The 26,022-nt window shown below is 40.8% G+C and overlaps 1 protein-coding gene across 4 annotated transcripts in view; it reads right to left on the bottom strand.

Annotated features, from left to right (window-relative positions):
• The window catches only part of MTHFD1L (methylenetetrahydrofolate dehydrogenase (NADP+ dependent) 1 like), a 162,825-nt gene that overhangs the window by 35,951 nt on the left and 100,852 nt on the right, over positions 1-26,022 (bottom strand). For 3 of the 4 annotated variants that reach the window (XM_075413791.1, XM_075413792.1, XM_075413793.1), the window contains 2 exons: positions 17,467-17,574; positions 15,629-15,781 (listed from right to left, as the gene is read on the bottom strand). In XM_075413791.1, the coding sequence (XP_075269906.1) occupies positions 15,629-15,781; positions 17,467-17,574 (261 nt within the window). Of the gene's footprint in view, positions 1-15,628; positions 15,782-17,466; positions 17,575-20,594; positions 20,761-26,022 lie in introns of those variants that run through there. The other variant, XR_012763159.1, reaches the window with a different exon arrangement.

The raw sequence follows: 26,022 nt of genomic DNA, 5'->3' as shown, positions 1-26,022 counted from the left end.
AGCCAACAGGTCACTCACAGCATTGGCCTATACAAGAAAGATCTTCACACTTCAATTAAAATGGTGCTGAGTGAAGGTTTGAATTAAGACAATCATTCTACACTTACAGTGAATGTTTTTTATGCACTTGTCAACTTTTTCTCCAAGTTTACCCTTAATTTGTCAACTTTTTCTCTGAAATTACCTATTATAAATTCCTTGATGGTCCACACAAATTGTCTTTTCACTTTCTTCTTCTTGTTTTTCACAAAACTACACAATCAACTTTACTGGAAGGAAAAATACATTTTATGAAAAAAAACCCAAAAAACAAGTGGAATTTCATTTTGTGGCAAGGGCTAAATTAGGTTTTCCAGGGATCAAATTTGGCCAGAGTCTAATACTGAAGACTGCCATGGTTTCTAGAGATTACGCCTGAAGTTAAAACAGAGCCAGCAACATCAGCCCATGAACAGTAACACAAGATGGGAAGGAGAGTTTGGGCAGAGAGCTGAAGATCAGGAAGACTTCAGTGCTTTTTGAGATTGGATTTAGGATGTCAGAGCTGCTTACTGCTCAAGAAAGTAGCATTAGGAACACACCTTTCTTTCAGTACATTCCCTGGCTCACTCTCCCCTTCAAAGAAGCCAGAAGCCTTCTAGCCAACATCCCTCCCCATCTTCTGTCTTTTTGGCAACCCTGGAAGAACAAAACACAGTGGCCCTAATGCAAAAGGATGTAACACTTCATAGCTAGGAAATAAAATGTGGGTTTGAGTGAAACAGTGACAGGGCCAGCAAGTCTCCCCTTTACAACTGCACAGGCACAAGAAAGGAGGTAACTACACACATGCTTTGGGGGGATGCATACTCCTGCACTTCTGCACAGGCAGCGCAGGCACAGGGAAACACCTACGTACTTTGAATGAACTCAGGACAATTCATTGGCAGGCTCATTTTGAAATTTTGACCACACAGAAAAAACCCATATTTGGATGCATATGCCTTTCAGTCCAGGACTGATCCCGATAGGAGCATATATGTAGTTATTGGTTTTTTTATATACAACTACCTCTTGGCTAGATCCCCAAAGGTGCAAGTTACACATTTTATTTATAAAATATCCCATAATCTGTTTTTTCATTTTTTCCATAAAATGTTAAATTTTATGGTGCCAACAACATCGCTAAATTCTCTCCCTTTACACAAAAAAAGCCCTTAATTTGAAATTTATTCTCATGTATATCCTGAGCTCAAAACAAAAACTGTTTCTACTTGATGGACCAGAAAGCATACTTTTGATTTCTGTAATACATTGACGGAAATTTTTTTTCCTTCACCAGATTTCTGCTTCCCAAACTGTACATGTTCCATCCTTTATATCAAACATATAAAAATAAAAACTGCCTCGAGCTGCCAAAACAGCTCCAAGGAGGAAAAAGGGGGGGGGGGGGGGGGGGGGTTGAGGGGGGAAGGAGAAAAGAAAAAAAAGGAGGGGGAGGAAAAGGGGGGAAAAACAAAGTGGGTGGGGAAAAGGAGAGGGGGTGGAAAGGAGAAGGGAAAAAAGGAGGGGAAAAAAGGAGGAGGGGGGAAAAGGGGGAGGGGGAAAAGGGGGAGAAAAGGTTAGGCTTTTGACTGCTGTCAGGAAGACCTGATAGTCATCTATGGAATTATAGCAATAAAGTACAATAAAATTGAGCACAAGACAAGCAATGCATGGTTTAATGCAATGGGTAAACACACGTGTTTTCAATGCAGTCCCTAATCCACACAAAATGGGGATAAACAACAGAATGATAATTCTTAATACTCTAACCAGTGAATAGAAATCTCTCTTGTTCAGTTGAAGTGAAATTTTCCATGAACACCTGATGAGCAAACTAAATGCATCATTCTGTCAACGAATTCATTCTCACAATTTACATTTCTCTGTACTTATATCAAATGATCATAGAATCATAGAAAGTTTTGGGTCGGAAGGGACCCCTAGAGGTCATCTAGTCCAACCCCCCACAGCGAGCAGGGACACCGCTAACTAGATCAGGTTGCTCAGAGCCCTGTCCAACGTGGTCTTGAATGTTTCCAGGGATGAGGCCTCCACGACCTCTCTGGGCAACCCGTTCCAGTGTTTCACCACCCTCATTGTAAAGAATTTCTTCCTTATATCTAGCCTAAACCTACCCTGTTTTAGTTTAAAACCATTACCCCTCGTCCTGTCACTGCTGTCTCTGCTAAAAAGATTGTCCCCATCTTTCCTATAGGCTCCCTTTAAGTACTGAAAGGCTGCAATCAGGTCTCCCCGCAGCCTTCTCTTCTCCAGGCTGAACAAGCCCAACTCTCTCAGCCTGTCCTCATAGGAGAGGTGCTCCAGCCCTCGGATCATTTTTGTAGCCCTCCTTTGGACCCGCTCCAACAGTTCCATGTCCTTCTTGTGCTGAGGGCTCCAGAGCTGAACGCAGTACTCCAGGTGAGGTCTCACCAGAGCAGAGTAGAGGGGCAGAATCACCTCTCTCGACCTGCTGGCCACGCTTCTCTTGATGCAGCCCAGGACACGGTTGGCCCTCTGGGCTGCCAGTGCACATTGCCGGCTCATGTCCAGTGATGACTGCTCCATTCATTGCGCTCAACCTCCAGTAATAACATTACGAATTGAGTCAAACATGTACAAACTGATGGGTGGAAAACTGCTTTTTCAACATAAATACACAGAAATTCTTAAAATGCTTTCAACAAGAACGAGATACCACTCAAAATGCTGGTCAATGGCAAAGCTGAGTAGGAATTGAACTATAGAGCACATACGTTTCCTCTGGATACTGTTACAGTGCATAGAAGAGCCTGAATACTCCGTGGTAAGGCTGGATTTGTGTGGGCAGTTACAAACTACTAAAAAGACAGGAAAGCAGCAGCACTGTGAAAGCGCTGCTTTCAAACAGGCACACATCCTGCACAGTAGTAACACTCCCAGAAACCAGAAATTGGATTTGGGCCAAAAGTATGAGTTGCATGGTGAGAAAAATCTGCAGGACATCCTTTTGAACAACCACTGGCTGAGTGAAGCGTGGAGATGGTTGCAAGAGAATTCCTCTGTGACCAGGGAAACAGGGCATTCATAATCTCATAATATGAGTGGCACTGCAGGTAAGATCTCCAACTCCACCAGCATTTTTTTCCAGCATAATAAGCACAAACCTTTGTGTTTTGGCTAATTTCATGGATCAGAGAGAGGTAAAAGTCACAGCATTTGTTGTACAGCTTTCTTGACAAATTCCCAGATTAGCACTTCATTTCTGAGCACTAGTGGTTTTTGCACAGTAGTTCAAATGCAGTAGCTTCTGAGCAGCAAGAAGCAAGAGTTGCAAATGGAATTGGGGAAAAACGACCCAGTCATAACACCTATGTGATGTTACTACTTCTTTTTTGGCACTTTTGGGGGTGCATTTGCCACACTGATATGTATAGTATTGTATTGTCTAAAAGAAAAAAGAATAATGTAAGATTTTCTTACACCGTGTTATCAGCATTTTTCAAAAATTCTGATAAATTAACACCACTGAGATTCAACACTGTACTTTTGTGAATCACCTTTTAGGTTACAGTTTGAGTACAACAGCCTCAGTGATGTCCCCGAGGACACTTCTCCAGCAACACCCTTGCTCCTGACTGAAAATAAGGGGCCAAGCATGAATTCAAGTGGTGCTGAATTTCATATGGTTTTGTAGAAAATACAAATGAAGAGTAAAATGAGGTCAGGAGATTTATTTTCACTTATCTAACAGAGACTTAAAAAAGATGAGACTCGGTACAACAGGTTTCTATAGGTGACAAACTGTCACAGTTCTGGCTTCAGCCTACTGATTGATTTCATTAAGTGAGCAAGTAACAAAACCAGATTGTCTCAGCATTTGAGTTTACTGATGATTTACTAAAAGGCAAACACATTATCCACATTCCTCTGCCACTTTCATTCACAGTATGCTCATACGATTGCAACACTGAAATCAGAAGGCTATCTCAAAACACACCTAATATTCAGTATTGCAGGTTGTTAGCTTGCTAGGTGGCTTACTGCATTAAAAAGGTTTCCCACCTTCGTAAGAGGTATTGCTAGACACATTCCTTTCACGTGCACCAATGCCGCTTTCTCATTGACATATACTCAGTGCTCCTTTGTAGACTGCTTTTGATTATAAAACCAGAATTTAAGGACAATCAGAAAAAGATTTTCTGAAAATTGCAAGAGCTATAAATTATATTTCTGTGACTATCACAAGCCTGCATACATTTAATAATTGATGTGTTAGTTGCTTAACCATCTTTTTTAAATTGTCGATACAAACACATGGTCTCAAACTAAAAAAAGTCAAGTAAAAGCCTGTAAAAGTGACATAACGAACAGACCCTCATGAATGTAGGGCAGCTGTGCAGAAAAAGAAATGACCTGATTACCTAATTCTCGCTAATTTTCCTGAAAGCATATACTCTGAGGTTTAGTTTAGACTCAAAGTCTTCAGAGCACTTCTAAGCTTTAAGTAGGACAGCACACGTAGATCTTTAACATTTAAAAGACATTTTCTCTCCAATTCTAACATTCCTCTGTATGACTGAATGGCTCATTCTGAAGTTCTTCACATCACTACCTTTTCATATTAAGCTCAAAACCCAGCTCCTTATGTTGCCTGAAGAAACATGGTTATTAAAGAAAGATGCTGTGGTCAGGGCACTCCAGCCTAAAATATCATGCAATTATAGGATTTTACCTTTAGAAAATTCTGAGTCCCTGGAGAGAAACTGTTTAGCCTACAACTAGCTCCAAACTTTGACATGTGATTAAAACCAACATTATTAAAAATGTGAAACTGGTTAAAGGGGATGTTCCGTTTACATTAGGCATTTTTATCTGACTTCAAGCAAAAGGCGAATGTCCAGCTGCCAGGCAGTAACCTGTAAAGTATTAAGCATTGGCATAGCTAGTGTGGCATTATCATCCACTGGACAGTTCAAGAGGCAAGAGTTTGAAATGTTTCAAATGAGCCAAAGTTTGCTATAACAGCAAACACCCACACATCTTGTGCTGCATCTCACTTAGATTTCTTGCTGCTGTCCCAGACTGTACCACTACCCAGCGCACTGTATTTCAGCCCTGGGAACACCCAAATGACAGGACATGTCTTACACAGCCCTGCACATGGCAAACCCAGGATTTCAGCACTACATCAGATACTGACTTTGAGAGAGTCACCACAGCCAAGCCTGTCTCCACACAGCCCTTGATACTTCAGTCTGGGATCCACATCAGCCTAAGCCCTTCCATGCTGAGGTGGCTGTAGCTGCTGTTGAGTTCTGGAAGCTAAATAATGTTGACATAATTTTCCTTTGCAGTAACAAAATGGTGATGAGAGGTAAAGTTATTTCTTGCCTTACCTGTCCAACTGTTAGCTCAGACCTGATCATATTACTTTTTCACAGGCCTATGGAAAGCTCTGTTCTTAGGAGTCCAGCTCCAGGCCAAGAAATAATGTTCTTGGCTTTTACAATGTAAAATAGAAGGAAGCATTAAACAGAATTTTCCCACAGCTGTGTGGAACAGACATTGAACCGGAGAGGCTCAATCTTGATGTAAAACTGAATATACTCTTATCCCAAAAAATGTGAGGAGAAAATGATACAGAGGAAAGACAAGTCAAGTTGGCAGACATATCCATCATGGAGAAAAGGGAGTGAGAGAGGAAAGTCACTGTTCTGGACCAGCTGACAGGGTGTCCATGCAGGGTTTTAGTCCCAGTCACAGCAAATGCTGTCAGCTATTGCAACATCATTTCTGCTGGTAAACAGAATTTCCTCACATTTTTATTCTTTCTTTCCTTCTATTAAGGAAAAACCAGAACAAAATCATCTTTTGGCAAGTGATGTTCACCAGTGTGCAGGAAGAGCAGATGGCAAGACAGATGACAGTCACAGGCCAGCATCAAATAGTCTCTCTAAGTACCAAACACACTGCCTGTGGGTCACTGTTGTACCATGCTGAGAATACTTTTTTTAATGGACTTCGCCACCTGGGAGTCATCTCTTGATCTACAGGCTATCAAGGTGGTTTTATGCAACCCTCTCCTCAGTTATGGTCAAAAGGCAACACTCCAGTCATGACATTTCACAATCTCAGAAGTGAAGAAAGTTTGGTCTTTTCAAAATAAACCCATTACCACTTACCAACGGTGAACGGTATGTCAGCATTTGTACCTTCTTTTCTCTTAACTAAGGACACATGAGGAATATCTCAGGAAATACTTTCAGATTTTTGAGCGGGTAGGTGCTGTAGAGGAGGAGTTTCTTTTAGTGTTGTCCACAGAATATAGGTCAGTATACTCTGATGGAAATACCCAACCCGATTATTCACATTCTTAGACATAAACATTTCATGATTTTGCAGGCCAGGAAATAGTGAATTTTACTCGTGGCTCTGTCCCTGATTTGTCAGGGGACTTTACTGTTTTCATCTCTGCATTCCTTATTTTAAAAACTGTGTCAAAATCTTGCTTGTCTTGCAAGGTACTCATACAAAGTGATATTTTGCAAATGTTAAGTATTATAATTTCTACAAAGCCCATGTCACAATGTAATAAATTAGAGGAGCTCAGTTTCTAGTTTCTTGAAAAATGCTATTATATGAAGTACATGCAGGATGTATTTATTTCAATATAAAACAATTTGGAAAATGCCATTCTATATATAAGCTATTTTCTAACTAATAATAGATGTATATCTTACTATGTAAAAGTATAACCTATTTTTAACCTCACATTTTCAAGCAAAGTTTATGAAGAAAATACTTTAAAACAGGAAATCAGGGTCCATTTCCTGTTTTAACAAGGATAATCCCTTGACCAGTAGGCACAAATATTCATTCCTCTTTAATGTTAATTAGTGCACTATTCATCCTATATTTCACAATTTAATGAAAGCAAGCAAGTTGCTGGGGACATTATTAAGTTCAAAACATCTTTCACCTTATTTATCCGGAACTCAATAAAACTGTTCAGTCACAGACTTGCAGCCTCCAGCTAGGTTCCCACTATTAGCCTTAAATCACATTTAGAGTTGCAATAACAGTAAGTTGCCAAACTCAGATATACAGATATCTACATCTGCTAGACAGTTTGTCTTACTGGACAGTCTGGAAAAATTTCAGTTATTTGACCCAAACTATTAATATTAACATAGGTTAATGTAGTTTTTCGCTGCTTACCAAGGAATCAATACTTTTAAAAACCACAATTTAGCATTTGAAAAACATATCTGGAAGACTGTTGAAGGAACAAAGATTTTTATTTTAAGTGAGCATAAGACAGCCTCTCAAAAAAATTGCACGTAGGGTTTTAAAAGGTAACCATTGCTTGTAAATGACTAAATCTCTAAATTTCCAATCTGAAACATGAGGCACCTTTTCAGAAACTGTGGCTTCTTCAGCTGAAGAAGCTTATCAGGGTGAACAAACAAAAATACAGAGCATGAAACATAATTTCATCCCTATATGGAGGAACAGCAGAAAGCTGGAAGTGACAGAGCATTGCTTCTGCTACCAAGCTGAATCAAGACAGGCATCAGTGATACCCCCCCCAACCCAAAGCCATCAGACTCAGTGACCCCATGGGTCTGTCAGCATCAGCCTGTTCATGCAGTGAGTCATCCAAAATATCGTGAACGGGAGAAGTAAACACCTGGCTGCCCTCTCTGACACTCAGGTCTGTACATCTTCTGTACAGATAGCATAATCAAAATATGAACCCTTAACACCGCTGCTTCAAGACATTCCATAAACTGGTTCTTGAGCTCTTCACGTTTGATCAAAGTGCACATATGTGAGGCTGATTAATTGAATGAGCTCTTAACCAAACCCGTTTACTTGCTCTGAACTGGCACAAGTACACAACCGGGCATGCTAACCAGCACAGTCAGAGCTGTAGGTGAGGATCGGGGCAGGCAGGCAGCACTGCTGCACCATGGAGAAGCTGTCATGAGCTGCATGATTCAGCCACCCGCTTCGGTCTTTGGCCTGGAGAACGTCTGGCAAGACTAACTGCTCAAATTCACACGTGCCTACGTTTCCACTGCAAAGTCCCTATTTCACATCTGAAATCATGTGTAAAATCTAAGGGCAGTGGTCCAGAATTGCTGCTGGCTTCTGTCCGAATTGCACTTCCCACTTTTAACTGAGACATCTTTGTTCATAGCAAGCCCCACGCAAATAGGCTAACGCACATCATCCGAAGAGCCCTTATCTCCATAAGCAATATCAGCCTCTTGATTTTTTCCTTTCTTAACTGATACAGTTATATCCATTCTTGCCTGGGATCACAGACTGTAAATCAGAGACAAGGGAATGAAACAGATAGAAAACATAACCATGCTCATGGTTAGGTCTTACTGGAGCAGACAGCAAGGATCTTAATGACTCCCAGACTCTCTGAAGGCCTTGAGCGAACTACGCTTTCAGAGAGGTGCCCCCTTCAGCCGCATGAATGCTACAGGTGATTTGCATTTTATTTGCCTACACTAATGGCATTTGCAAGCTTAAGACAGCTGCACTGAGTTCGTAACATACAGCTTCACAGGTCTGATGAGGACAAGACATTAACAACCACACCAAAGAAAACTGTTTCAGAGCATAATGAGTTACCTTTGTTCCAGCATCACTTAAACCTGTCCACACTAGCCAGGCACCACCCTTGATCAATGAATCCATACTGACCGAGCTCATGTGTCAATGCAGCTCACCCTAACTGAAAACATGTGCTAAAGCACTTGTTATCTAGGCATACCAGTTTCAGAAATTCCTCTGCCACAGCTCTGACCTGCCATACCTTCCACGGAGATAGCACGGCTGACCATGTCTTCTGCCCCTTCACATGCAAAGCAAAGGAGGATAGGTAAAATTGTCACAAGGGATGGGAGGCCATCAAAATGCATTTACATTTTCGGTGTATCACTTACTGGCTAAAGTGAAACATGAAAGTCACTTTTTGTACTTGTAAATAAGCGTCTGTTTAAAGGGACCTATTCAGATGAACTATTCTAACAGTGACATGTTTATTATTTAAGTCTAAGAGCTTGAACATAATGTTACATTTCTATAGATGTATTTAATATAAATATCTTTGGAAAAGATGACCAAGGAAACCTGATTGATAGAAGAAATATGTTAGGTTCATTTTTGTCACTAAAAAGTTAATTTTCAAGTGTTTAGAGCCAAATTTAAAGATTTGCATTAAAAAATCTTCTCTGACAAGGCTTAGAATGTGGTAAGATGGGAAAAGAATATGGACACTCTGAATACAAAGAACCACTTTTACAACAGTCATACTGAAATTGCTTATAATGGAGGCTGTATTGAGAAAAATCTCATTTAATCTAAACATTACATAGCTTACCAAACCACAGGGTCTATTTTGTTCTGTGATCTGTTGTCTAATGGTTTCATCCTGTCCCAAAACAACAAGCCCTCACCAACTATTCAGTTCGCTGAAATAACACACATGCCTACACAACTTCTTTTATCTTTTCAATAGAAAACAAAGCAAAACTTTTCCTTTAGTTCTGCTAACCACAAATGCTGGCCCTTGACGAATGTAAGCCTAGGTGGAAGGAAGCTGTAATGAGCTGCAAATTACTTTTGCTGATATGGCCAGCAATGGGACCTGCTCTTTCACTCAGAAAAGCCAATACATTGTACAATATTATAACGTAGGTTAAATAATGCTTACTAGCAAAGAAACAGAAGAGTCAAGGGAGACAGCATGACTACACAGAATCTAAGTGCTTTGCCTCCATTATCTGTCAAGATATTTCTAAATGCCAGAGGAGGAAGAGAGGCTGTTTGGTCTGGGGTTTTTCTGAGGGTGTGAGAGGGATATTTTACCATGTGTCTGCATCACAGCTATGGCGAGGAGGTGCAATGATCTGAAGTATATTTACTCCGCATTTCCAGCAAGCACTAGCTTATCCACATCAGCTTAAAATAGTTGAAGTAAACAGAAAATGCTCAGAGCATATGGAAATTTCTGAAATATGGTTTGAATACATTCTTGTCCATGTACTTTCAAAAGTTACAGAGACTGTAACAAATTTTTCAAGCCAGCTAAACTCAGTACTGTTTTCCTCCTGAATTTAAAACAAATCCTGAGTCATCAGCAAGGCATGTTCTGCTCTCCTGTAACTACATCCATCAATTACTCCCACGACTGCTTCCTGGCCAGATCTTCGATCACGTTATTGTTTCAACTAACACTTTTGGAACATCTTCAAATCTCTTTTACCCTTGTGGCTCTTACTTCAGTGCCTTCTTCCAGTTCTCCATGTACATCTTGGATGTGTCTTCAAATCACTTCACAGGTATCTCTTCCCACTGGTATAACTCTCAGTTTAACTTTCCAGCCAGCCCCATCTTTCCAGTCCTCCCCTCAATCTTCTATTCCCATCTTCTCACCACAAATGGCCATAGTCCTCTTTGAATCTTAACTGCTTCACAGTCCACACACCTGGGACACTCCTAAAGGCTGCCACATACCCCTTTTCATTATAATCTACAACTTCTTCCTCATCCCTTCAGCTAAATCATTCACTTGGGCCTATTATTGCCCCATCTACAGAGACACTCTCCGGCAAACCCAATACTGCCACAACCACATCATGCAATCCATCAAGGAACACAGGTGGATTTGCCACTATTGCACTAACCATTTCTCAGCCTCTAGCTTTTAAAAACGAGGAACTAAAGTTGACTGTCCTCACCTTCACTTCCATTGATTTTATCCATGTGCTCACCCCCTGCCCTGTCAACCCTACCCTGAATAATCCTCCAGCCTTACACCAACCATAACATCATGCAGCATTTCCACATGTGCACCCCTGGTCACTGTACAGCAACGATGCGCCCTGTGTAATTCAGCAAATCTCTCTCCCTCCTTCCTGAGAGGGATTACACCTACTGTAATAAATGCAAAGGCACATCATCTAGCAGAGGAGAGCATGGGCTTTTCTTTTCCTGCTAGTATTTTTCCATTTAGAACTACACAACTGCCAACCTACATTTCCCACGTGAGTTTAACTTCATAGCTCTTCTTTTCTGTTACTTTTTTCATATTTACTGCAGTTATCTCAAAACCAGCGTGCAGAGTCTCTGAGCACCTAGTATTTTTACAACTAGCTGTTTGGGGACTTCTGAGAACTGCTACAACACAGCAACTATACAACACCAAAGGCAGATGCCAAATGCCACATCACCAGGGACACTTTTTGAACTGAGAGATGTCAGAATACCCAGCAGAGCACTAATCCTTTGCAAATGATACAAAAATGCATTTTTAGCTAAACCCTTCACAAGGCAAATATAAACCTCACCATCACTTACGTTTTTGAAAAATCACCCTATGTTACACAAATCGTCAGGACAAGTTGGGCAATCCACCAGCAATTTTTCAGCTGTCCCACAAGAGAGACTGAGAGAAGTGACAAAACAACAGTTTGGAGACAACTTGGGCCTCATGCACCACTTGGAAAGTGCAATTTCACTTCAGCTGGCCTTGGACTCCAGCTTATGTTCAACGGACACCCTCAAACTTGTTAAGCTCTTAACCACTATGAAAGAAGAAATTAATTCAACAGGGAACAATATTTTCCTTCTAAAAGTATTCATAAAAATACTTACCTTCAAGGTCTTTCCCCCTTTACAATATTCAGGCAATATTTTAGCAGGACAGTCCTGACTCTCATTCACAAGTGAATTAGGGATTTATTGCTCCCGTAAACTGATTTCAAACCACACTGGGTCACCCCAAGAGTTCCTTCCCAGAGGATATAGTTTCAGAACTAGTTCCAGAGACTTGAACTGCTTTCTCTATGGGGAGAAAAATAATATTTCTGTAATAGACTGACCTTTCTTCAGATACCTTGATATCTGAAGGATGTCAGTGCATTCAGAGAATTTGGGAGCTGGCATGGCTCCAAAGGCTCCACATATTCTCAAAGGGACCTTCCACTGCATGGCTGGAAAAGGGTAGTACATATTTAAACATCCCACTGTGATTCAAACACAGTTATATTACTTGCACCAATGATTTGGTAGCATCACTTCACAAAGGCAAAAGACATTAGGTTTTACTTCTACGACCAGCCTGCATTATTGCACGTGACATGAAAGAGAACAATGGAAACATGGCTGAATGTGAGAAAGCACCAAACTGCAATGGCATTTTGGGTGGGGGTGGAAACACACTTACTACAAAAAACTAATAATTCTCCACCCAAGCATTGCTAGTGAATGACCTCACTGGTTTCCTACACATACTCCAGAAGCTTTCCTGCCATCAGTCTGTTGAGCCAAGCAATGATGTCAACAGTCCACCTGTGAGAGTGATGTAGCCCTCTGGGTCATGGTTGCAGAGAACTTGGATAAAGGCTGTGCCAGTGTTAATTAAATGCACCTCTTGTTTCTCTGCTGATTTCCTCCGATAAGGCTCAGCTCATTTTTCCTGGAAAGACTTCCATGCTGTAAGGGAACCAGAGCCAACCATAACACAAAACAAATTCTGCTTAGAGAATATGAATATGTTAAATATTTAGTTCTTTTTTTCTTTTTAAATAATTGCCTGTCAGTGCTGGGGTAAATACAAATCTCATTAATTTACATGTGCCAATGACAAGGTTAAACTACAAATGCTAGTTACTGCAGATAGTTTATTATCTTTCAGCAGTACTTATCTCTTCCATTTGTAATGCTCTCCCCAATTCAACTGGAGCAGAATTCTAACAACCTGCTTTACCACTGATAAGTTCTGCCAGGTTAGAGAGGAGCTTGTCCAGTAAAAAATATGCTTTGAGAATAGAGTTTGACATTTAATTAGCATCAGAATTATCACTACCACTTTAGCTAACGTGTTGTCCAATAGCATTTATACTGCCATCAGAAAGGTCTTAGCTGTAAGAAGACTCTAAACAGCTTAGGTATTAAAGATCGTCTTCCATTAACACAATTAGCCAGCAAGTAATGAAAGGAAAAATATATACTGCTCCTTCTTTTTTTTCCTATATAAAGAAATCTAATCGACTGTCATGACTGGATGCTTTCACCATATGTTGTCACCAGGATTTCTGCAATCCCTCTACTCATAGCATCTGACCTCCAGCCAGCCACTTTAAGCCTTCAGAACATGCCCTTTTGTACTTCCATTTTTCTTGCAGATATTTTTGGACAGCTTTATTAGTAAGAGAACTGTCAAAGGAAGAGTCTCATTTTTGGAACCTGACATCAAAAATATTCTTTCTTGCACAACTTAAAAAGTACCACTAGCCCTAAGACTTCACTGCTGACAGCAACGCACACAAAAAATCTGAAGGTCGCAAAATAGAAAAGTAATCTCAGAAGTAGTGGTACAACTCTATTATGAGAGTTTGCTTCCTGCTGATCAGAAGTCTCAATGCTGAAAGGCAGCAAGTTGGACCTCTTGCCATAAATTTAGTTCTAGAGAAAGAATTGTATGGTAAGGATGTCAGGAATACATTCATACTCATTCATGCATTTTGATTTGTAGCAATTGTTATAGTTCCAAGGAGTATTCTGTCCCACACTCCTGAGCATTAGCAATATTTTTCAAACAACCAATGATCGATGCCTGTCTATTCAGATTTTTAGCTTTTAGGGATCTTGTTTTTATACAGTACCCTGCACTACAAACTCTCTTGGAAAACATTAACTCTAAGAGTATACTGGTCTTCTTTTCACTCTGAGGGTGACAGAGCACTGGAACAGGCTGCCCAGGGAGGTTGTGGAGTCTCCTTCTCTGGAGATATTCAAGACCCGCCTGGACAAGGTCCTGTGCAGCCTGCTGTAGGTGACCCTGCTTCGGCAGGGGGGTTGGACTAGATGACCCACAGAGGTCCCTTCCAACTTCGAACATTCTGTGATTCTGTGATTCTGCTGATCCACTTCCAGATATGGGAAAAGTTCCATGGCTATCCTACCTCTCACCAAAGTCAGAGTAACTAACCTGGACGTATTTTTCACAATCTCCCCCAGTAAGGAAACCCATATATAAAATGTCCTTCGTAAGAACTGTATTTTTTGGTTCTAGGTGGAAACTGAAAATGAGAGGTAATCCTTGAATTTGTTTGGTCTATACTGCTCCTATGGACAGTTCCTATGGATTTATGAGGCTGAACTGCAGCTAGTATGTGTTGAAGCGTGTAGAGTGTGACTCATTCAGAAAGCTCAACCCAAGAACACTTCACTCTGACATCCTACAGAATAGCTCCCTCATGGATTTGAAGTAGTTACTGCCTATTCTTCACATTCACTCCTTCCCACAACTTTATGACACACAATTTCCAGTGCAAACTTGAATTGAGGCCATGAAGGAGATACCAGAACTTCTGACAAATTCTATTCAGTCACCAGTAATTGGAATTTGGTTTTACATAGCTGAAATACACAGCTATGCTCCACTTCTGGTGGATGTGCATAATGCAGCCATGCAGAAGGAAAGCATATCCCCAAGTCCAGTGACTTAAAGTGACACAGTTTCCTGAACTCCAGGAACTCTCCTGGTCAGAAAGTACTTCCTTCCTTGTTTCAAACACTTGATTGTTTCAGAGGGAATTCAAAACAATAGATTAGAAACTTTCAACCTTTCCTAAGTGTTCTGCTACACAAGGAAATCAGGCTGTGCTCTGGGAAGATGAGATAACATTGGGAGGGTACTCTTTCCGGAAATGCAATGGCTTTTGCATCCCTTCTCTAGCATCATCCCATGAATCAGCTACATATAAGTAATAATTCATGCTATGAGATGTCAGATGCAGTTCAACTACTGTCTGGAATAAGATGTGTGTGGTTGGCAAAAGGCATGAGCTAACGAGCTTCTCAGCTACTTTGATAAGGCACGTCAGAGAAGAAAACGTCCGGAACTTCCTAATCTGAGTCTGTACTTTTAAGGACAGGTAGGAAGCAAGGATGACAATTGCCTCTTTTTAGCACCTCACTGTTTAAATCTGTAAAAAGGTGAAAGAATGTGCTACTACATCTGCAGCTGGCAATCTACCCCTTCTCACCATAACTTAGTTATACAGAACCAGCAGAGATGTTCACAGAGACTGGGAACAGATCAGGCTCATCAGCTGAAAAGCAATCATTTTAACCGTACACTTATTCCTAACACAATTACTTTCATCTAAATACATTACAGAATGCTTTGCAATGATGGACAAAAGATTTAACATTTAGAACATAATAATGTAACTACAATTATTCACAGGCTGCAATTTGAATAAGGAAAGGCAACGGACATGTAAATTCATTTTTCTGCAACATTAGGGTGCCTAAGTGTCCTAGACTAACTGAAAAACATCAGAAACAGAACCAATGGCAAGAGTCATTCTCTCAGACCCTGTAGTCAAAGCTCTTATATGATACTGCATTTTCCTAATTCTTTTTTCCTATCAAAGTAGAGCTACAAAAAGTGTGAGGAAAAAAATTAGTACAAAACCCCAAGAACTCATCTGGTTCTACACGCTATTTTTAGAGGCAAACAGGAAATGCACTTCCCTGTCAAGCTGGGTCAAAGGAAGGGGAGTGATTGAGATGAACACTCTGCACTCACCGTTCCTACCAAAGGGTAGATGAATCCAGCTCCAATACTGGCTCGCACATCACTAATTGGCAAAATGAAACCAGTGGGAACACCCTTCTTCTCAGGCTGATGGGAGAGGGATAGGTGAGTTTTTGCCATACAAATGGGAAGATTTCCAAATCCCTAACACAAAAGGGAAAGAAAATAAAAGAATTTTTTTAAGGTTATAGTAAAGACAGAATATGTTTTCACTTTGTTATCAGTGTCTTCTAGAAATCCTAAAAGCCATATAGCAATACTTAACCTCAGTTTCTTAACAGCTAATATTTCAGAAATGGACAGAATACTGTATTTCACACGCTATTCTCTCTCAGCTCAGGCCTCTATCTCGAGAGACTTGCCTGTAGTGATATGCAGCTTCTAGAGTGGGTTCTCCATCTAGAGCTAAGTGAAACAGTTGCCTATACAATGGCTAGAGCGTGCTATTTTCAGAAAGGGTGCACAGAAAGTACCACACTGAACAAGAAACCTACAACAACTCAATAAAACTCCAGTATGGCGCTTCTTTCTGGGCTCTAATGACCTGATTAGATACCTACTTGAGACCAGGACTCACAGACCAAAACTCTCTAAGGGTACTAATGTTTTCTTCTCATGATGCTTTGCTTTGTTTTTAAACAAGGCAAAACCTGCATGAAATGATGGCACTGACTTCACTAATGACAGTGCAGTAGTTACTCAAAAAGTGCGAGAAAATCAGGGAAAGGCCCTCAGCAGCTTCCCCCACACTATTTGTCTCCCAGGTTATCAATTAACCTTGAGTCAGGCACCTTCCACTCTTCTGTTCAACTCCTTGACAAACGGATGCAATTCACAAGGCCAGGAGAGGCAGCACTACAGGGAATTGCCTCTGCAGCCCAGCGTTGACGACAATCCTTTAACGACATTGTGAAAATATCTCCTAATACTACTAACGTTTAGAATAAAAATTGGATTAGAGAATTGCAGCAGGAAAAGATAAAGACATGGATTATTTTGCTTCAAGTATACTAAGTAAGCTTCTCATCCATCTAGAGAACCAAGTTAATTCTCAGGAGATTTGCATTACAGCAGACAGCTATACTTCTGCCTGTCTGACCAGGCTGCTGAAGTACACTCAGGGATTTTTTCCACGACACATCGTCCACAGTTTCTATTTTCTGACAGAAAGGCTCCAGCCATGTTTACGTGCAGAAGCCGTTCCATTACAGAAAATATATTCACCTCTCCACACGGTTTCAAAACTGTTTTCAAACTGTAACAAAGTCCACTCCCACATGCTTTCGGAACGGTGATCTATTTCACCTCCTAGCATTTATAACCCCTTGAAAATAATATGAACAGAGGGAAAACAAAAGATTTTACCGGTATTGGGACCTTTGTTATTAACATGCATAGCTGTGCACAAGCCTTTTTGTGTTTGCAAACTAATTTTTTTCAGGTACAAATGAACACTCGTATGCTAAAATCAGGCACATTCACTAGCTGTTACTTTTGCAGATGTGCAGTTGTCACATTTAAGGCAGTAAACCCAAAATTACCACACCGGACAGGAAGTGCAGAGTTTCATCAACATTCTCAGAAGGATTCCAAACACCATACTTATCTTACGGGAGATAGCTTTCAAGGTTAAAACCACTCTGTTCTGTCTAATCTAATCTAATCTAAACCAATACATTCTGACCTCTACAGTTTAGCACCATGGGTAAATTCATGCCTTTTAGCAAAGCTTGGCTAAACACTCCATTCTGAGAACACTTTACACCCCGAGGTTTCCTAAGACTCTCACCCAGCAGGTACCTGCCTGCATAATTCACTGGTGTTCTTACCTGTTGGGTGTAACGCTCAACTTGTGACTGCGCAGCAGGAGACAACTCTATATCCTGAGCTCCATACACCTTCTGAGCAATGATCCTTATTTTTTCAACAATAGGAAGCTGCAGAGACAAGGAAACAACATAAGGATGAACATTAGCCAAGCGAAACTAGGATCTTGTTAGCTGAGTGAGAAATCTGAATCTCTCATTTAGATTCATCCTAGTTAAACAGGCTTGCTAAAGCATGAAACCAAGGAAAGGGTACTGGTGATGGATATGATATTCAGCTACAGGTACATGAATTCAGCTGTTGCATCATTTAGGAGCTGCACGTTTTGTGCATTACAAAGTTGGTACCACAAGCTTTCATCCTTGCCTACAGTGGGGGAAGAAAATTACTACTAAAATATAGTTTTAAAGAATCAAGAGCAGATACAAGGAAGAAAGCTCCACTGGATTAACAGGGATCACTAGACAAACAAATTTTATTTCACAATAAAGATAACCTATAGAACAAGTGGACAAGGCAAGGTAGCAGGCAGTCAGGGAAGGTTCCTCTGAGAAGCAAGGAATTGTAGCAGAAAATTCCTGACCCATCACTGCTTCTTTTATTGTATTTTTTTTTTTATTCTCACCTCCTATCCTTCCTAACATATTTATTTTGAATTGTAGCATTGATGTTGTAAAGCACTTCGAACACTTAAAAAAAAAAAAAAAAAGAAAAAAAAAAAAAAAGAAAGCATTCTAGGATACACTTCGAAATCACAAGTCACTAAGTTCAACCCCAGGCTCCATGAGTATCTGCATCATGTTATTCAGCTCAAAGTGAACGCATGTTCTGCCTTTATGGCTTCTGTTTGAAGGCAAATGCAGACTCTCACACTCAGGCTGTTAGAAATCCTTTCACAGAATTCCAGCAGACAGATTTTTGCGGTCAGATCAGGCATTTACTTTTTGTGTCACCATTTCTGCGTATTTAGAGTAAACAACTCTTTTCTCTTTCTCTTTCCTTCTGTTTTGAATGACCTTGGAGACAGCAATTGTGACCCTATAGCCTATTTTAAACAACTTCTTTCAATAGGAACAGGATGGTGGAGGAAGGATTGTACCATCAGTTCAGCAACTTCAGTGCTGACCACAGATGGCCAGAGATGTGTGCAATACTCCAGGGAACATCCCATCAGTAATTTGTACTCTAGCATGTTTAATTAACAACACATGTGGGAGAAGTGTTGAACAAAGTCTAAAGAGATACCACTTGGGGAAGAAGACTTCGTAATCTCAATCTATACAAAAAGCACCAGAACACAAAATAGAAGTACCTCATTTTATTCGACCACAGGCAAGAAATTGGTTTGTGATTAAAAAACTCTATCTGGTGCATTCATAGGAAGTTCCACAGTTAATCACATTTTTGCAATGCCTGTCTAGAAGTAATGTTTTTTCTGTAAAGATACATCAGTTGAAGGGTTTGTGTCATACTGACCTTTTTTGTATTTATGACTGAATGTTAGAAAAATGAAAGTTTAAAGTATTCTGCCTTTACATTAACAGAGAACTCCAGTAACAGAGACATCACAAGCAAAGGAGCTCGCCAGACTTTCAAGTAGCTAAAATGTAAGGCAGACAAAAACTACAAGGCTCAAATGAAGTTCCCCCCACAGATATGAAATTTCCAAGTGAGGTTTAAAGATGTTCCACAAGACACTTTCTGAACATGCTGACTATATGATTATTGCACCTTAATTGGGTAGAATGATGTCATGTTCCTGACTTAAGGCTTTTTACAGGAATCCAAGCAGTTAAAAAAAATCTAATGAGGACTGGAGATAACACATTGCAAATATCCTGGCTATAATTCCTGACAGCATTATGCTGAATAGAATACCTCAGTGACCTGGATGGTTACGACAAAATGAAACTTCTTCCGGGTTGATTATTAAGCACATTCGTACACATGGCAGTTTTGAACACAATGGAAGAAATGCAAAATGTGTTGGTTAACTTGTCTTTTGGGTGCTGTTTGCTTGCAGCCAAGGACTAACAGCAACAGCAAGAGCAAAAGGAATTCCACTCCTCGTTGTCACTAGGCCAACATCAAAACTAACAGCTTTCTGCTTAAACCACAGTAAATTCATTGAGATGGAGGTGTTCGTTTAGATTCAACTTGCATTTGTGTCAAAATATTTCACACTAATTTGACAGCAGCATAATTACTACGGCCTCAGCCCCCTGCCAACAACCATACCTGCAGCTTCCACATGAAACCCAGCAGGGCTCTGGTTAACACCAGAACAGACTGCTTTAATGACAGCGGTGGCATTCGGCTCCTCCTGTGATGTGCTCAACACCTTGCATGCCTGAGCCTGAGCTGGACAGTCAAACTGTATCCCTACAGATTTATGCTTGTTTTTTTTAACCAGAGTTTCAGATACTTTTCAGGCCAGCACCCACATCTCAACCTTTGCAAATGTAACCTCAGAAGAATCACCAGTGGGGAAGCAGTTGCAGGAATGTGAATGGCAAACAGAAGTGGTTTTCTGAGACTGTGACTTGTTTTTGCAAGGCATGTGCAAACAAACTGGTGAGGCAACGCACTTGGTGCCAGAAGAGAGTCTGAGCCTATTTAACCTCACAACACAGGCAGATGAGTTTTGACTGAGCCCAGTTCAGACTGAAACCAGCAGGGAGGCACAGATGCTCTACACACACTAACACAGCCCATGCACGTGCATACTCTCAGATGCGCTTCCCTCCTGAAGTTTCAGGAGCAGGGAAAGGAGTACACTACACTGTGCTCACGATGCACCCGTTTCCTAGAATTTCATGGGATTTTTAAGGGATTATCTATTTAGAATCCCAGTGTAACAGCATTTCAAGCCAAAAAGTTTCCTGTGTTTCAGTTATCAGGTAATAATGCTAGGAAACGTCATTTTAATTTAACCTAAAGAAGTATTTCCCAAAGAAAAGTCACCTAGTACTTCACATGAGAAATAAAACATCATTTTGCTTGGAAATACAGTAATAGTATTTATCAGAAAAGAAATTCTAGCAATTCAAGAGACTTTCTACATATATGCCATAGCAGAAGCCTGAATGTTTATGAGATACTCGTGGGAACATTTCTTACTTTTTCTTACCTGGTCCTTAAGGGCAAGTTTAGCTTTAGGCTTTCAACAAAACTGTTGATTATTCAGCACTTCACTACGGAAACACTCTCACTGATGGGCACAAGCATCCACCGTATGTAATAATGCTTCAGAGTGTTAATCCATATGGAAAAGTGCTTAGCTGAATTCAAATGAGCTGAAAAATAGAGGCATATTGCACAAGTAACTAAATCTTCAAGGAATTTTAAGCTGAATTTTTGCTCCAGCTGATACCACTCTTCTAAAAAAAGCATGTGAGCTACCTATTTGTACCTTAAACACCTTGGTCAAACATCTGCCAGCAGAAACCATGTATCTTAGACACTTAGAAAAAATAAGTACTTTCACTTCTCTTACTTGATTGTCTGAGAATTCTCTATAATGGCCTGGGATATTCCTGAACTAGTTTGTTTATTCCCACTCACAAACTACAACGCGGCACCCTCATCTATGCTGATGCAACTATTTGCAGGCCATCAGTAAAACAGTCTTAATGAAAGGAGGATGAATAGTCTCACCTAGACAGTGAATATTGATGCAGCCACATGAAGAGCCACTGGGTTCCACAGCACCTCTGCTACCTGAACAGCTATAGCGATAGAAGTATTTACAAAACACAGAGCTTCAAAAACACAAAAGATTTAGGATCAGCAATAAAAGCTGTTCCTCCTCTTATTTCCCTTATGTAAGTTTGTGAATGTTACACAACTAAGTACGTTTAGGTGGAGAACAGGTGACAGATACATGATAGACAGTATGGATTTAGACAAAAACTGACTGTTACAGATATGCAACTATGTATTAGTACTAATGCTGAAGGAATTACAGCAGCTTCAGAAAAATCATTCCAAACTCAGTTTTAGCTTCTTGAGAAAATGATAGCATGAAATATTCAATATAAACTTACACTGAACGTGAGAAGGTGCTACAGGGCCAAATGGTATGAATATCTGCTGACAGTTAAGTAGCTTTGGTGTTTCTCTCAGAAACAACCAATCTCCCCAGCCCTGCCAGAGACAATGTGCATTTCTGAAATCTCACACATTCAGAGCTACCACAGCCATATGCTTCTTCTGAGGCAAGCACAAACACACGTGCTTGTTGAGGCTGCCAAGCACCCACACCATAAACAGGATTATCTCCTTGGCTTAAAGCACAAGAAGTGCTACTGCAAAAGTGCACAAACTGCTTTCAGAAAAACAGTATCTGTGTACATGTCATTACTCGATAGAGAGTGATTAAACCAAGAAATCAGCACTGATATAGAGGAGAGCCTGTCATTCCCAAGATTGAATTGATTATTAAAGATAAAATCACACCAGTGTTGTCACCCTGCCATACTGCTACTTCCAGGCCGTTGCCCTTGCAAGATGTGATGTTAGTGCAAACTGGTGCTGTTTGTTGCTGTATGTTCTTTCTTCCAATACTATCAACAGCAAGGTTTTTACCAAAACGTAATTTAATAGCGTTTAATTTCTGCTAGCCTTTCCTCACATCTCCTTCACTCTTCATCTCTTCCTTCACCTATAACAGCAGACTGTGGATTATCATTTTTCCATTTGGGGGTTGATGAGGATTTTCATGGACAGCAGACCAGCTTCAACAGACCCCCTTTTTCATCCTCCCTTCCTCTGCTGCTCACAATCACCCATGTGCCAGTGCAACTGAGAGGGCAACACTGCTGTTTGTGCAGCTGCACACACCAGAGAAAATGATCCAGGCTAAAACATAACGCAGGGCAAAAAAAAGCTGTTTTGACCCAGATCAAACCACACATCCAGTTTACCATAAAGGCAAAGCCAGTATGAAGCAGAGAGACAGAAGTGGCTTAAATGCCATCTATTACAGAAAGAATTGCAAAACTGTTCAAATCTGATCACTGAAATGTACCAGCAGAGACAGTGAGTTGGGGCAGGGACACGTGACTTGGGCTGGGATTCCTGAAATCAGTTTTGTTGCCAAAAGTCCGTATCAGGTGAAACGAAACATGCAGATTATCAGGGACCTGGCTTGACACTGTGCTTGGGATTCCCATCTTTTGCATCCTAATCTGGGCACCTGACTTCAAGCTCTTTGGCTACTGGAGAAAGGAGTTCGTCCTTTTAACCCTCCATAGCCAATTCCTGAGACTGCTGAAAACAACCCCTGTTCTTTTCCTTCTTCCTTTCTTCTGCTTTTAAACATTCCCCTCAACTCCTCATGAAAAAAGAGTCCAACAGAAAACATTTCCGCAAAGCCAGAGTCAACAGCAGTCCACTAGGTTGCAGCTAACGCACACTACTACAAGAAGCATTGATATTATCTAGCTTAAACTGAATATCCTAAGTGAATGCCCATCAGTGCAGCACTGTCTGAAAGGATCTCTTCACAGCTATGCAACATAAATATTTAAAACTACTTCATTCTCTAAGAAAACTTCAGATTCTGCTGAAAAACATGTGTTTAACCAGAGAATATACAACTGCACTATTCACTTGTGACTTACACATTTGATACTCCAAGTTCTTTAAACATTCACTTTAGTCTCACTGTCTACTTTTAATTATGAGATCACCAGTTTAATTATGAGGTCACTAACCTCTGAGTTTATTGCTGCTAAGCTGTTTGTGTTTTAACAGAAATTCTTAAAATAGTTTAAAATTCAATGCAGTGGTACTTTTTTTTTTTAATTTTAACTTATGCATTCACTGAAAGCAATAATGAAGAATTGCTGGTTGGCTAAGTGAAACAGTATGCAGACATCACTCATTCCTCTTCTTGGGAAGGTTGCCAAATGAAAACATATGACGGGAGTATGGCTGAAGGTGCTGTGTGGGGTGACAGACTGCAGTGCTAAAACAATAGCTGACTCTGCACATTCAAACTCTAACTTCTAGATTTTCCCCTGGATAAAATAAAAACACATTTATTAAAGTATCTGTATATTCTGGTTCCAGAAGATCTGTGGCTGACAAAAGGATTCCCAAGTCTTTAGCACTCCTCTTCCTTTGTTGGCACAGGACAAGAGTTTGTTTTTCATTTGCGGAAAAGCATATTCAGTCAAGTTAAACAGTTTGTGAATCAACACCTAAGCCTGTGGCCTTAGAGATTTATTTTCCATTTCCCCAACTTTGAAATCCCAGCTGTGCCTAAGAAAATTGCTTCACGCAAAGAATAGGAAAATAATGAAAACAAACATAAAAGTGCAGTGCTGTCAAGAGCCTACATCCACAAAAAAAGAAATGGAGTGGAAGAAAGATAGCTTCCAACCCTAGAGCACCCAATTCAGTGAAAAAAGTGTCCAGACTCCACTGAAATCTCTGATGGGAGTGGGAGGAGAGGCTGGTACAGCCCTGTGGAATTCCTCTTTAATGTGGCTTTGCTGGTAGATGGCTTACTCGCAGTAGGGTGGGGGGAAACAGTTTAAAGACTAGCATAGCCTGCAGGGCAGCACAGCCTGCATTTCAAGATGACAAATTATCTCCATCATTTATTAGGGAAAGTTTCAGTAAGGAGCATATATAGTTTTTATTTATTCCTACTCCAGTAGTGCTTAAGGACCTTCCATTGGGTCCTTACATGACTGAACTCTGTGCTGTATAAAGAACAACACAGAAGTTATTTGCCTCTTCGGCAAAAGAACAGAGGTATGTCAGGCTGATGTGACAGCAGACACATGATGGATGGCTTTCGTGGCTTAGCAGCTTCATGGTATTAGTGGAGGAAACAGAAAACACCCTTGACACACCTCCCCACCCCCTCATTCAATCACACTGGGATGGCAAAGACCACCAGTTTACCAGTTTACAAATGAAGAGGGCACGCTCTGCTTCAGGTCATTCCCCTGGAGGTCAGTGTCCTCAGACTCAGGCCCCATGAGCCCTTCTTGACTCTGCCTTCCTCTTCGAGCCACTCTCCTTCTCCTAGTACATGTGCCAAGGAGCCTTCTGCTCCATTGACCAGCTTCTTCCCTCCTTCATTACCCACAGCTCGTTCTTGTCATTGGAGACCATGGGCAGCAAATGGAAGCAAAGAGAATGCACAGAGAACCACTGCTGGCAGAGTTTTCTGTTTTGATGCTACTCTTAGACACTTCTGAGTGAGCCATCATCTCTGGCAGCTGAAGCTAAGACTGGAAGAAATGAGCCAAGTGGCAGCCCACACCATACTGCCATAGCACAACAGAGGGAGGGGCAGCCAGAACTGTGGGCTCAGGTGCTCCAGATTTGCCCAAATTATTACTATGCTCCCAGCAGGAGAATTAAAATACCAGCTCTGAGGCTGCTAACTGCTTGAATGCCTCCCTGAGATGTACTGCTACTCTACTTCATTCCCAGTGGATGGCCCCAAGCTGAGAAAGGTCTCCTTTGTTCTGCAGGCTAGCCAGGCAATTCACTGCACTCAGCCAAAATATTTGTGTAACCAACTTTCACAGTACAACCTGGAAATATTTTCATTTGTCATGATATTACCTAAAGGCAGAGCACTGGCAAAACCAGATGTCATCTGACAAACTTGGAAGACTGGAACAACCCCTTCTCTTCCCTCCCTTTTGTGACCTTTACACTCTTCAATTTAGTTTTCCAATGCAGAATCAATCAGGTGATTTGAGACTCTTCAATTGTATCTGTCAGATTACCTTGTCAGTCTTTTAAGGGGACAATGCTAACTCGCTGACTGGCCAGATATGCTGATCCTGTCTCACGCCATATGCCTGTCCTTCTCTTTCTTTTCTCCTGGAGTGCTAGCCCACTCCAGCTGCCTTGCAGGACAGGGCAATGCACCTCTTACAAAACTAGTGTCTGCCTTCCTTCAGACCTATGTTTTCTTCCTCACATTGAAGAGGGCTGCTGTAAGTCAAGGAAGAGATCACCACAGGCGAAGACAGGAGACCCGGATAGTGAAAGCAGGCAGGTTACTCACCAGGCATGCATTAGCAGAGTATACAGCTTCCCTCCCCACCAAGAACAGGCACTGAAGTTAGAGAAATTTGGGAATGGGATGCGTATGTTTCCGTCCTTTCCTATCCTCCCCATAGCTATCTAAACTTACTTTTAATGGGTCAGTCAACTTTGAGTAATAGCTTTCTGCTGCAACTTAAAGACTCATACTTCAAGAAAAGTGAACTCAGAAAGGAAGTCAACAGTGATAAGAGAGTTGATATTTTGATATTTTCCATATGTAGCAAGAACATATATAAAAAAAAAAAAGCACAGATTATTTCACAGACAGTTCAGGAGGCCTTTAAAACAAATCCATCCTCCAAACACCAAAGAGAAATACTCAGTAAGAAACCAATTCAACAGTAAAATAAGAGAGGTTAGCGTGCAGTGGGGGCAAAAATCCACGTTAGAACTACACACTACCAGAGTATTTATCATGACTACTGCCAATAACCTTTTAAACTATGTTATAAATTCTCGAGCCTATCATATAAAAC

The sequence above is a fragment of the Opisthocomus hoazin genome, chromosome 2 (assembly GCF_030867145.1).
Source record: "Opisthocomus hoazin isolate bOpiHoa1 chromosome 2, bOpiHoa1.hap1, whole genome shotgun sequence".
NCBI lineage: Eukaryota > Metazoa > Chordata > Aves > Opisthocomiformes > Opisthocomidae > Opisthocomus > Opisthocomus hoazin.
Note: the sequence above shows the minus strand (reverse complement) of the source record. Positions and strands in the feature narration are given on the sequence as shown.